The following is a 12,427-nucleotide window of genomic DNA, read 5'->3' on the forward strand; positions in this document are numbered from 1 at the left end:
CAGTTTTTCTCTGTACTTATTTTTTAATATCTATTAATCCTACACAGAACAGGTCACAAAATCTATATCCAAAATGCTGAATCCCTTCAGGAAAATCTGAATAGACTTTTTACTTGGACAAAAGAGTGGGGTTGTAGTTTTAATATCAACAAGTGCAAGGTATTGCATTTTGGAGTGCAGAAATATATAAGGCTGTGTACTATATGAATGGTGCTGTACTGAAGGAAGTGGATGAGATTAAAGATTTGGGAGTGATGGTTGATAGTAGACTGAAGTTTAGAGGGCATATTGCAAAGGTTGTGCATTGTAGTGCTGCTATGATAGGTACTCTAAGATGCAAGGATAAGTGGTTGTGCCACTGTATAAGACACTGGTCAGACCACACCTGGACTGTGGTGTTCAGATGTGGAGACATTGGAGAGGGTCCAGAGGTGAGTGACTAAGACGATATGGGGACTTTGGAATGCTGGCTATGGAGAGAGGTTGAAGAGATGTGGATTTGCAGAGTTTGGTGGATAGGAGAAAGAGAGGTGATATGATAGACATTTAAGTTAGTGAGAGGATTTTATCAGATTAATCCAGAGGGGATTATAAAAAGAGTAGAAGGCAAGAACAAGAGGTCATTCTTGGAAGTTATGTAAAAGCATGGTGAAGAGGGAGTGCGAGGAGTAGATTTTTTACATGGAGAATTGTCAGTGAATGGAATGCATTACCAAAATGTGTTAATGCAAGGAGTGTTAAGGACTTTAAGATTCTATATGATAAATATGTTGTCAGTTGAGGGAACCTCCCATGATGAGTCTGTCGACTCCATGGAGGGTGTAATAATAATTATATTGAACTCTCTAAAAAAAAATGCATCTGCTTGACATAGAAAGGGCATAAGATACACTGTCCAGCAAGTTCCTGCTTGGAATATGACCAAACATGTGTTGAAGCTATGCAGGCTGTTGGGAGAGGACACTTTAATATTTTCTTTCTATTCCATTAAAAAAAAAATCTTTCTATTCTATTTCATTAAAAAAAAAAAAAAAAAAAAAAAAAAAACTTAAAAACACTTTATTAGTGCAAAACCATGGCAACTCCAATGCCAAAAGTTATGTTCTCATACTCTCTCTGATAAATTTTTAAAACATTCAGAAAGAATGTTTTAAAAATTTGGATATAAAAGTATAGTGGGATCCATAATATTCTTCCTTTTAATAATAAAACTGTCACGTTAGAGAACATTTTAAAAAAAAATAAACTCAATCATACATATTGCATTTTATTCCTTAATAAAAATATTAATGGAACTTATTTTAAATTGCTGAATACAGAGAATATGGTAATTTATGATGTAAAAAAAAATTTTTTTTGAAAGTCTGCATTTGCTTTCTTCATATTTTCCCTTTTGAAAGAAATTGTACTGCAGAATAAGTTTAAGGCTTGGCAATCCTTTCTTCTATGGAATTGATAAAAAAAAAAACTAATAGCTATATTAAAAGATGTTTATCAGAATGCAGTTGCAGCAATTAGAATAGGTGATGATTTGGGGAAATGGTTTAAAACAGGGAGACCCAATATCACCAAGCATTTTCATTGCACATTTAGAAAGAGTAATGGACAAATTGAAGTAAGATGCCAAAGGAATATCTGTACACAGAATGAGAATTAATCTGAGATTTGCAGATGACATTGTTATTATTGAAGAAGACAAAAGAGAACTACAAAAAACACTGAAACTGTTAAATGAGGAAGGGAAGAGATTTGGACTTGTTATGAACTTGGAAAAAACAAAAGATACGAGTGGATGGAACTGATATAGAAAATGTAGAACAATTCACATATTTGGGAAGTAAACTGGCATATGATTTGGACTGTAAAAAAGAAATAAAGATCAGGATTGTAAAGGGAAGAACATGGATAACATCTGGAAAAGTAAAGTGATCAGTCTGCAAACAAAACTAAGAGTATTGGAAATATGCATCGTCAGTGGTGTACTGTACGGATCTGAAACGTGGGTAATAAATAAAGAATCAAGAAAAAGAACTTGTTACAGAAAGATTCTAAGAATAGGATGGGTACAGAAAATCACCAATGAAGAGCTCTAACAGAAGATAAACCAAAACAGAATCTAATGCAGAAGATTATAAAACGGAAGCTGCAATTATTTGGACACATCTGTAGAATGAGTGAGGACTGGAAGATAAAGACATTTGTTTGGTATTTTGGATGTTTTAAACAGAAGAGGTACCTGTATCGTCTGACCATACAGAGAATGGATAGACGATATAAAAGACTGATGTGGAATGGGTGTACAAAAAAAACCAACACTGTGCACTGGACAAAGGAAGGTGGAAGAAGATAGTGAAACAGGCATCAGACATCAACAGGCAGTGAGACCATTGTTCGTGATGATGAATCCTTGAACAACTGAGTTTGGCCTGTTGTCTAGTGTGTTAAGCTATGGCTAAAATAATTAAGAATTTAAACATTTTTCATTTGCATCAGTTTTTTTTTATTAGGTTAATTGCATTGATTTTTATTCTCTATGAATGTTGTAATATATATGCATGTTAACTTCTTTATAGTATACCACCTCATAAAAACAAAAATGACTTTTGTTAGTGCTTTTATTTTATTTTTTTTTTGAAAGCAGTATTAAGCAAGAAGAAAAAATGTAAACAAAATGGGGAGGGGGATTCAAGAGTGTAACGGACAAAAAGAACTAATGTCCTATCATAACATTTTCTAAGGCTAGATTTAAGATGTTTGCAGTGGTTTGATCTAAGATGATTGCAGTGTGAAGATTTTCCAGAATGTCAGAAATAGAATAATTTCTGACACTCTGGATATACAAGTAGTTTTGCTTGTATTAATAGAAAGGGGAACATGGTATTTTCTCTCATGCAGGGATTGTATGAGAGAAATGTCTCAATATGTATGGTGTAGAAAATTGAGAGTTGTGTGGGTGGCCAGTATGCCTCTTCATCAGCTAACAGGTTATGGGTTTGAATCTTGTTGTGGGCATGAATGTCTTCAGATGTATATTCAGGGAATCGGGGGCATGGATATTTGTCCCAAAAATTGATCAGCCAAATATTTCCTTTCTTCCGAGATGATAGTAAACTCTTCTATTTATGTTCTTACTAAACTGTTAGCAAAATGATTCTTTCTCTTCTCACAGGAAACTTCATTTAGAAATTTTCATCTTCAAATTCAGACCCTTGATCTTATTAAACCCCCATCCCAACATTTCTGAATCATTCAGATTTATTAGATTTACAGCTTTGACTATTTTACACAAAACATTAGAAATATGCAGTCATCTAAAGCTCTTATTCTTTATCCTAAAAAGATGCGAATATCATTCCAGCACTACAGAACATTGTTCTTACAAAATGCTTAACAGAACCCTGAGTATAATAACTGTACTGTGTTCATGATGTGTTTACTCCCACAGCTGAGATTAATGCACTAAAAATGTATATATGATAAGCCAGCATTTAAACATATGCTTTACTAAGATACACAAACAGTTGCACTCATGCACTTAATATATGCTTTACTAAGATACACAAACAGTTGCACTCATCCACTTAATAACTAATATTTAAGGAAATTGACAGCGTATACTGGAAATATAGATTAAATAAACTTTAATATACACTTTCCGATATTTCGGCGAACGTTACGTTGCCATCTTCTTGGGAACTTACTGAAAGGACACGTGCACACAGGTACTAATACAACAAATGAGACTGAGGCTAGGACACTAGCGTTTTCCTAAAGTCCTGATGGTGCCCGCTGGCGGGCTATATTGGTAGTTCTTGGCCTTTGGGCTGAAGTTCTTTTGATAAAAGTTTCCCAAATTTGGGGCAGTTTCATGCATCCAAATTTGTTGAGGTTTGGCATGTTCCTAAGGGCCGAGGCTGATTCCATGAATAGTCTTTCATACTTGAACTTGCTGCGGTGTATTACTGTGGCGAGTATCCAGAGCGTGGTCTGCAAGCCCAGAGTGGCTGTACTAATGAAATCGGATGTAATCCTTGTGTTCTGAGATTCTGATATTTGCTGTCCTGCCTGTTTGGCCAAAGTAGGACAGTTTACAGCTGCAAGGGACCTGGTATACACCAGGTAGGTCTAGGGGAAGTGGTTGGTCTTTGGTGGAGTGGATAAGGGATGTCAGTTTTCTATGTGGTCTGTAACAAGTGGTCCAGTCATGTTTTTTTAAGATTTTATTGATTTTTTTCTGAGGTGCCTCTGATGTAGGGAATAGTGATGGATTTAGAGTAATCTTTTTTGTGAAGGGGAGGGGGTGGTGGATAACTGGGTTAAGTTTTTTTTGGAGGGGGTATCAAATTCACCCTGGAAAAAGAGGAAAACAATAACCTCCCCTTCCTAGACACACTAGTCACCCGCCAACCTGATGGAACCTTGGTTTTCTCAGTTTATAGAAAACCCACCCATACAGGCAGATACATTCACCAACAATCCCACCCCCCCCCTCACAACAATATGGAGTTATTAAAACATTATTCAACAGGGCAAAAATAATCTGTTCTAATGATCAAGCCCTAACCACAGAACTAAATCACATCCGTGACACTTTCTCAGCCAACGGCTACCCCCTCCAAAAAATACTTAACCCAGTTATCCACAACCCACCACCCCCTCCCCTTCACAAAAAAGATTACTCTAAATCCATCACTATTCCCTACATCAGAGGCACCTCAGAAAAAATCAATAAAATCTTAAAAAAACATGACTTGACCACTTGTTACAGACCACATAGAAAACTGGCATCCCTTATCCGCTCCACCAAAGACCAACCACTTCCCCTAGACCTACCTGGTGTATACCAGGTCTCTTGCAGCTGTAAACTGTCCTACTTTGGCCAAACAGGCAGGACAGCAAATATCAGAATCTCAGAACACAAGGATTACATCAGATTTCACCAGTACAGCCACTCTGGGCTTGCAGACCACGCTCTGGATACTCGCCACAGAATAAGATGGAAGAAAGCCACAGTAATACACCGCAGCAAGTTCAAGTATGAAAGACTATTCATGGAATCAGCCTCGGCCCTTAGGAACATGCCAAACCTCAACAAATTTGGATGCATGAAACTGCCCCAAATTTGGGAAACTTTTATCAAAAGAACTTCAGCCCAAAGGCCAAGAACTACCAATATAGCCCGCCAGGGGGCACCATCAGGACTTTAGGAAAATGCTAGTGTCCTAGCCTCAGTCTCATTTGTTGTATTAGTACTTGTGTGCACGTGTCCTTTTAGTAAGTTCCCAAGAAGATGGCAACGTAACGTTCGCCGAAATATCGGAAAGTGTATATTAAAGTTTATTTAATCTATATTTCCAGTATACGCTGTCAATTTCCTTAAATGTTAGTTATTATGTCTAACCAGCGTATAAGCCTCTCAACAAGAATACTCATCCACTTAAAAAAATATATATATAAAACCGGGGCTATTTTTACCAATTACAGTTCTTGGGAGAGATATCACTTGTCTTTTTTTTTTTAATGCTGATATCTACACCACCCATAAAGTAGATGAAATACATACCAGCTTTTCTGTTATAAAGAGTAGAATATAGTGTCCTATACATCACATTACTTTTAACCCCAAACTAATAACAGCCCTTAGTTTAAGGACAAAGTCCATCTTTAATGAATTCATGTCTAGTGAGAGCTTGTTGCTTGAGAATATAATGTCCCTTACCTGTCATATGGGCACAATTTTTTTTATGCATATGTCAATATATTATTTAATGCCAGAACATTTGCATAAAACTGATGTTTATGAACTGTCTTCATTGTATAGAAAATCTCAAAACATTTTCTTGCAAAGTTGAATTTATATATATAACATTTGCTTTCAAAAATATGCATCACATTTCTGTGCTAAGCAAAGTATGTTTTATGATTATATCATGATGTCTACAAAAACTTCCATGGAAAACAGTTACAATTTGGATGCACAAACTAGAACTAAGATTTTTTTTTTTTTTTTTTTGCATGCCATCCTATATGTAACACCAGCAAGAATGTGTTAAAATATCAATCGGTATATAAATAAAGCTTTGTGCCTGCTGTAGACAAGAACAACTTAACATCCCCCAACAAAATAAATGCATAAATAGTATCATTCTGGCAGAGCAAATCAAAACTAGCAGACCATATATACACAAGATGCTTTCACCAAAATTACATCAAAAACTAGTACTATATAGACACTGCTCAAAGATTATATGAAGTACTGTGAACCGTACCCAAGTAAGACTATTAATTTACCCAGAAGTTGGAATGTTTATTTAAATACCATTTTCAGTAGTTTCCCTTAAGCCAGATGTTAAGTTTTTTTTTATACATTAGTTAATTGTTTTGCAGTAACTTCACTGTAATATCCTGCTGATATTTATTTTATTCTCAGTATGTTGATTCTTGTAGCATAAATGTTTGGCTGAAAAATGAATAATTACCTGTGTATGATTTACATTGTTAAAATAAAACTAATTATATTTTAACTATTTTTTTTCTTTTCTCCCCCATTATTCCTAACCACTTGTTCAAAAAAAAAAAAAAAAAAATTTTCTCAACTGCTTTACATATATACCTTATGAATGTGAAATTATATACAGTTGACTCACTATACCAAACTACCAAAAAAAAAATAAATGAATGATAAGTACAGTGCTCCTCTGAAGGAAATTCACTATTCCTTGATTTAAGAGTTTGCTATAGAAAGAGTCAACTGTCATTATATCAGTATTTGTAAAATTTTGCATTTGTTTAACCTACATTTCAATTCTGATTTCTTACAGGCACCTTCAAGGATGCTATGTAGATATTGATGAGGTCTTCACACGATACCGCTCAATGATATCAGAATAAAACTTATTTAGTTGTACATTCGGTTATCCTTCGAGTTGTATGATTATAGTTTCCACATTAATATTACCATTATTTTCATTGCCATGTATACAGAAAAATATTCTCACTAGTGATGGGAAGGGATCCGTCACTCAACCCATCTTTCAGTTTTAGGAGTCTGTAAAAGGGAGGGGTTCTCCTTTTTTTTTCCCTATATATAGAAATTAGTAAGTTTTATTTAGCTTTTTTTCAGTGACCATGTCACACTATCTTCTTAATCTTCACTTACACAACTGTTTTTTATTCACTTAATTCTTATGTCTTTCAAATAACATGAATTTTGACAAGGAGTGGAGCTTAGCTTAGTAGATTCAAGTAGTGTTTTTTCTATACACCAATTGATGTAAGAGTTATCCTATTACCTTTGTAGGTATTTTCAATATGTTATCCATTGTAAAAATGGTATTTAATAGGTTGTTCCCAGGTATCAGTGAGATACTAAGGAAAGAAACACTAATCAATTGTATTAACTCTTTTGCTTAGTTATCAAATAAATTATGTTATAATCCTGTACCCAAGCTTAAGCAAATCTTCATCTGCAAATTTTGATCATAAGAATTCAAAATGATTGATTTGTTTTACTCTTAAATTAGATTCTTGTTTTAAGAAGAATAATATATCTATAAAGATTTCTACAATTGAAGGAATTTTATCATTTATATAGTACAATCTTTTGTCTTATAATGGTTATTTTGATTGAAGGAGGTCACATGCATTTCTTGTGAGGCCTGTTTAAATTAGTATAATCCAAAAGAATTATACTCTATTACCATTGTTGCTGAATTTCTTACCATTAGTTTGTGCACAAAAAGTTTTATAATTTGATAGTGTTGTTTAATTTCACATAATTTGAATACTAAAAATAGTGGGCTTAAACTACAATCTGAATGCTTGGTCTAGTAACGATCCTAAATGCCATATCTGCTAAAATCTATAGTCAATGGCATATGTATATAGATGGACAAAAAATATCTGTGCTTGTCTCTTGTTGTAGAAGACTTCTAAATATATTTTATTTTTTTGTGCAGAGCTGTATTTATGTATGTGGCAATGAACAAGGACATGTCATATAGATATGGAGTTGCTTTTTTGTACATAGTATTATATTGCTACTGCATGCACAATCCATTATATAGTGCTGTATGGAATGTAATTTCTTGCTGATATTGGTGCTGTTATTTCATTTGCAAGGACATTTACTTATTTTTAATAAATATGAAAAATTCATTAAGCATTGTTTATACAGCATTGTATAAATGTGTATATGTAAGTGTGTGTAAATATATATATATTTATAGAATATTCTGGGCCTGAATTCTAATCTTGATAAATTAACATTTATGTGATGCTGATTCGTTTCTGAACAGTTTATGCTTAATTTTAAGTAATTACAAGTTTTGTCTTTGAATACATCCACCTGTGATATTTCAGTTTTAAGATATTAAACATGTCCCATGAGATTTGCTTCATATTTTACTACTTGCAAACTGTTGCAAATTCCAGAACATATATTTGTGCACATTAGTAATTTCTGTAAAAAGTAACATATCACTTATTTAAGAAAGCACTGCATACTGTAACTTTTATTCAGAACTTTATGTAAGGTTTCTCTTAACTCATTAAAGTTATGTAAACTAGTTTCTGTATGAAAAAGTTCATTCTCTGATATTTCAGTCTTCTCATAACATCGCTCTAGCAGATCTGCAAAGACATTGCAGTATTTGATAGTTGGAAAAATTTGGGTATGAATCCATATCAGTGATTTTTCGGCAATAAGGCAAGTTAGCCATTCTTTAGATGATAGGATTTTTGTCCTGCAGAACAGCCAGAAGAATAACTGCAATTAACAGACAAGCTACATGGACCCTCAACCTCTTATATTACCATTTAAAAATTTTTTTTTTGCTCTCTTATAACTTAACTGATCAAAATCAAAAAGAATAAAACTTGGGAATTAGGATTTTTTTTTTTTTTTTTTTTAAATATGAAATCAAGTGTTGAAGCAACAGAACAGAGAAGACCTCCACCTAACCTATAAGTAGTGAAGTGACTAGAGCTTCTGGTCTAATGTCTTCACCTTTCTAAGGGAATTGGGAACTTGGCTACACCAAATTATATATTAGCTGAAAGCGAGTAAATGACAGCATCACTATATATTGCCACATTAATATCTTAACCAGATATTCATGTTGTCTGTGACATTGCACAGTTCTGCAAGACACTTGCTATTTACACAACAAAAACTCCATTAATAAACCAGCTGCAATAGTAGTGAAGTTAGTTATCAATGTACAAAGCAGAGTTAGCAAAAGAAATTCAGTAATATCAATGTAAATTTTTTTTTTTTTTTTTTTTTTTTTATACTTGTCATGTTTTGATATTGTAACTTAAAAATTCTTCCCTTTAAGATCCTTCTCATTTATCAACTTGTATTATGGTTAACTGAATACATATTGAATATAACCTATAATGACAAACAATTTGAATGTGTAGAATGAGAGAAGAGTGGATTTGTATAAGAGGACTGGCCTACACTTGAATGTGTTTGGCATCAGGAATCTTGAAAAAATTAACTGATGTGACACCTAACACAGAATTATTATGAATAGAGCATGATTCTGTGTTTGTCCAGTTCAGACTTATGCAGACATCTTTACACATACTTGATAAGAAATCTTCAAGTAGTTGAACCATGTCATGCAGACTACAGATAAGAGCATACAAAAAAGAATGCAGGTAACTTATGTCTGTACACAAATGCTAGGAGTATCAGAAACAAAGGAGTAATTTATTGCCTTGGTTAATATAGTGGGACCTTATATTGTAGGCATTAGTTAGACCTGGATATCAGAAGCAGACATACCGACTTTTGAGTGCAAAGAGTATAGTATTTTTAGAAATATTAGGGGGGGGGTACTGCTAATGTTAACAGATGACTTGAATCCAGTTAGAGTTGAGACCTATGACTTCAATACTAGTAACAGTTTTTCATGTGGTGTGATTTCGGAATCTAGTAAGATCAAATACATAGTGGAGTGCTGTTACAGATGTGGATTAGTTGTTTGTGACAAATAAATGCATCACTAAATAAAGACTATTTCTCAGGACAACTTCCTCAAGCAGCATGCGACAGAAGGAATTCATGGTCAGTGTTAGATCTGGTTATAGTGTCGGGGGGGGGGATTTCAGTTGATGTAATTATTCTGCCTCCAGTTGGTGGGTGATCATGCAGTACTCACTTGGGAAGTGGCTAAGTTTATTAATGTTCCATTCTGAACTACAAAGCAGAAAATTTTGATCACCTGAGGAGTATATGCTGGATTCTGAAGCATAATATTAGTTGTTGGATGGGAAGGATATCAACAGTTCATGAGAAGTGTTTAAAAAATACTTAAATGATGTGATATCAGAATATGTCCCTAGAGTTCAAAGAATAAATCGAGTTGGAGTGAGATGGATGTGTAATCTAATTAAACAAGAGATTTATAAGAAAAACATGAAGGAATCCTATGTGCATAAGGATAATGTCTGTTATAATTATAAGCAGTAGGCCAGAAGAGTCACCAGTGCTGTACAGAAAGCTAAAGCTGAGCATGAAAAGAAACTGGATCTGCAAGTTAAAGACAGCCCAAAAGAATTCTATCATTATGCTACAAGTAAAAGAAAGAAGGAATTCGAAAGAATAATTCTACTGAATACAACTGGTGTGCAGGTGACTGATGCAGAAGAGATTGTTCAACTAATGAATAGCCATTTTGTTAAAGCTATCAATTTGGTATATGCAACAGTGAACTCACTACTAGGGATATGTTAATTTTAGTAGACAAGAAGTTGAAGTGCAAGGGTCATAATGCACCATGATACTTTTTGATTGTGCTAAGGCTTTTGACAGAATACAACATGGAAGACTGGTGCATAAATGAAGAATATGGGACTAGATTATAAACTGTTGGCATGGATAAGAGAATTGCTGACTGAAAGATATAAAAAAAAAAAAATCTTACAGTCAAGAGTGGATTTGCAAGATTCAAGGTAACTAGTAGTGTGCCTCCTTAGTCCATTGTTATTCAATCTGTACGTTAATAACATTGGAAATGATTTGACATGCAACATACAGCTATTGGCTGATGATGCCAAAATAGGAATACTGCCGATATGCAGTACTTGCAGAATGATTTGAACAGGCTGAAATTGTGCGCATGTGAAAATGGCTGATAGTTCAATGTGAGACTATGCGCTTGGTGTGATTAGATATCTAATGTCATTATGCTAGAAGAAACTGATCAGGCTAGGGATCTTAGTTTTAGTAGACAAGAAGTTGAGTGCAAGGGTCATAATGAAGAGATTGTGAATACAATTTGGAGAATAATTGCAATGCTGAAACAAACCTTCACATGTAAAGATTAGTCATTTTGCCTCTTTACAAGGTCCTGATACAACCTTACTTGGACAAGTGTGTGCAGGTCTGGTCTCGGTAGTGATTCTGATACAGTGGAGAGTGCCAAGGACAGCATCAAAAATGATATCAGGATTATGGAATACTGAGTATGAAGACTGATTGAGAATTTGTAGGCTGCAGGCACTAGCAAACAGGAGAAAGAGGGGTGATGTGATTAAGACTTAAGCTTTTGAAAACAGTCATAATGAATTTCAGTAGATGAAATTTTTCATTTTATGGAGGGTAGGAAAAGCACACTCAGCCATCCTTGGAAGCTGAGAATAAATGCTGTCATAGGCTAGATTTTTCTCTCAGAGTGGTGTGTGATTGGAATGGATGTGCAAGTAATATGAATGAATTCAAGAACAGGTTGTGCTCCCTCAATGCATTCCTGACTCCCTGGAGGTTTCTCCTAATAATAATCTAGCCATTATCTGTTCCCTTATGAGCTTCCAATTTATCAAGCTTTTACTTTTCTCTGCACCAAATGTAAGTACCACATCTCTTGACTTTCATCGGATCTAGAATACAATATTTGCTATTGCTGTGAACTATCTGAAGTTCACTCTTCTAAACCTGTTCATCTGAACTCACTTATCCCTAAAATATCTATTCCATACTTGCCCATTTCCTTTAACTTGCGGTGTCTGTCCAATTTGAGACATAGTTCAAGCATTTCATGTTGTAGTTAACATTACATTTTCTGTTCAAGTGTTTCTGTTTACTATAAGTTACTAAACTTAAATGCTATTTATATGATATCTCCTCCTGCTCAGTCTTCGTCTATATTTTTGTTTGCTGCTCTCCTAAGTCATATGATCATAGACTGTATGAAATAAAACTTTCAATTTAATAGTCTAATTACCCATACCTTGAGGTAATCTTTATTGGAAACTTCATATTTCAGATTCATTTCCCTTTTCCAACTTCACAGCTTAAGCTAGTCTATTCCTTATGACTCTCACCTATGAAAGGAATCTCCTATACATTAGTAGTGTATGCAGGCTAAGGATTTAACCCCCCCAATTACATTGTGTTTTTATATAATCCAGCAATCCT

At 34.3% G+C, this 12,427-nt stretch overlaps 1 protein-coding gene across 6 annotated transcripts in view; it reads left to right on the top strand.

Annotated features, from left to right (window-relative positions):
- Positions 1–8,567, top strand: part of LOC150092536 (uncharacterized) — a 159,153-nt gene extending 150,586 nt beyond the window's left edge. For all 6 annotated transcript variants that reach the window (XM_090414684.1, XM_090414686.1, XM_090414689.1 and 3 more), the window contains one exon: positions 6,822–8,567. In XM_090414684.1, the coding sequence (XP_090270810.1) occupies positions 6,822–6,891 (70 nt within the window). In that variant the 3' untranslated portion in view covers positions 6,892–8,567. The remainder of the gene's footprint in view (positions 1–6,821) is intronic.
- The last annotated feature ends 3,860 nt before the right edge of the window (positions 8,568–12,427 follow it).

The sequence above is a fragment of the Typopeltis vanoorti genome, chromosome 25, assembly GCF_054136105.1.
Source record: "Typopeltis vanoorti isolate ZY-2024b chromosome 25, IOZ_Tvanoo_1.0, whole genome shotgun sequence".
Taxonomy (NCBI): domain Eukaryota; kingdom Metazoa; phylum Arthropoda; class Arachnida; order Uropygi; family Thelyphonidae; genus Typopeltis; species Typopeltis vanoorti.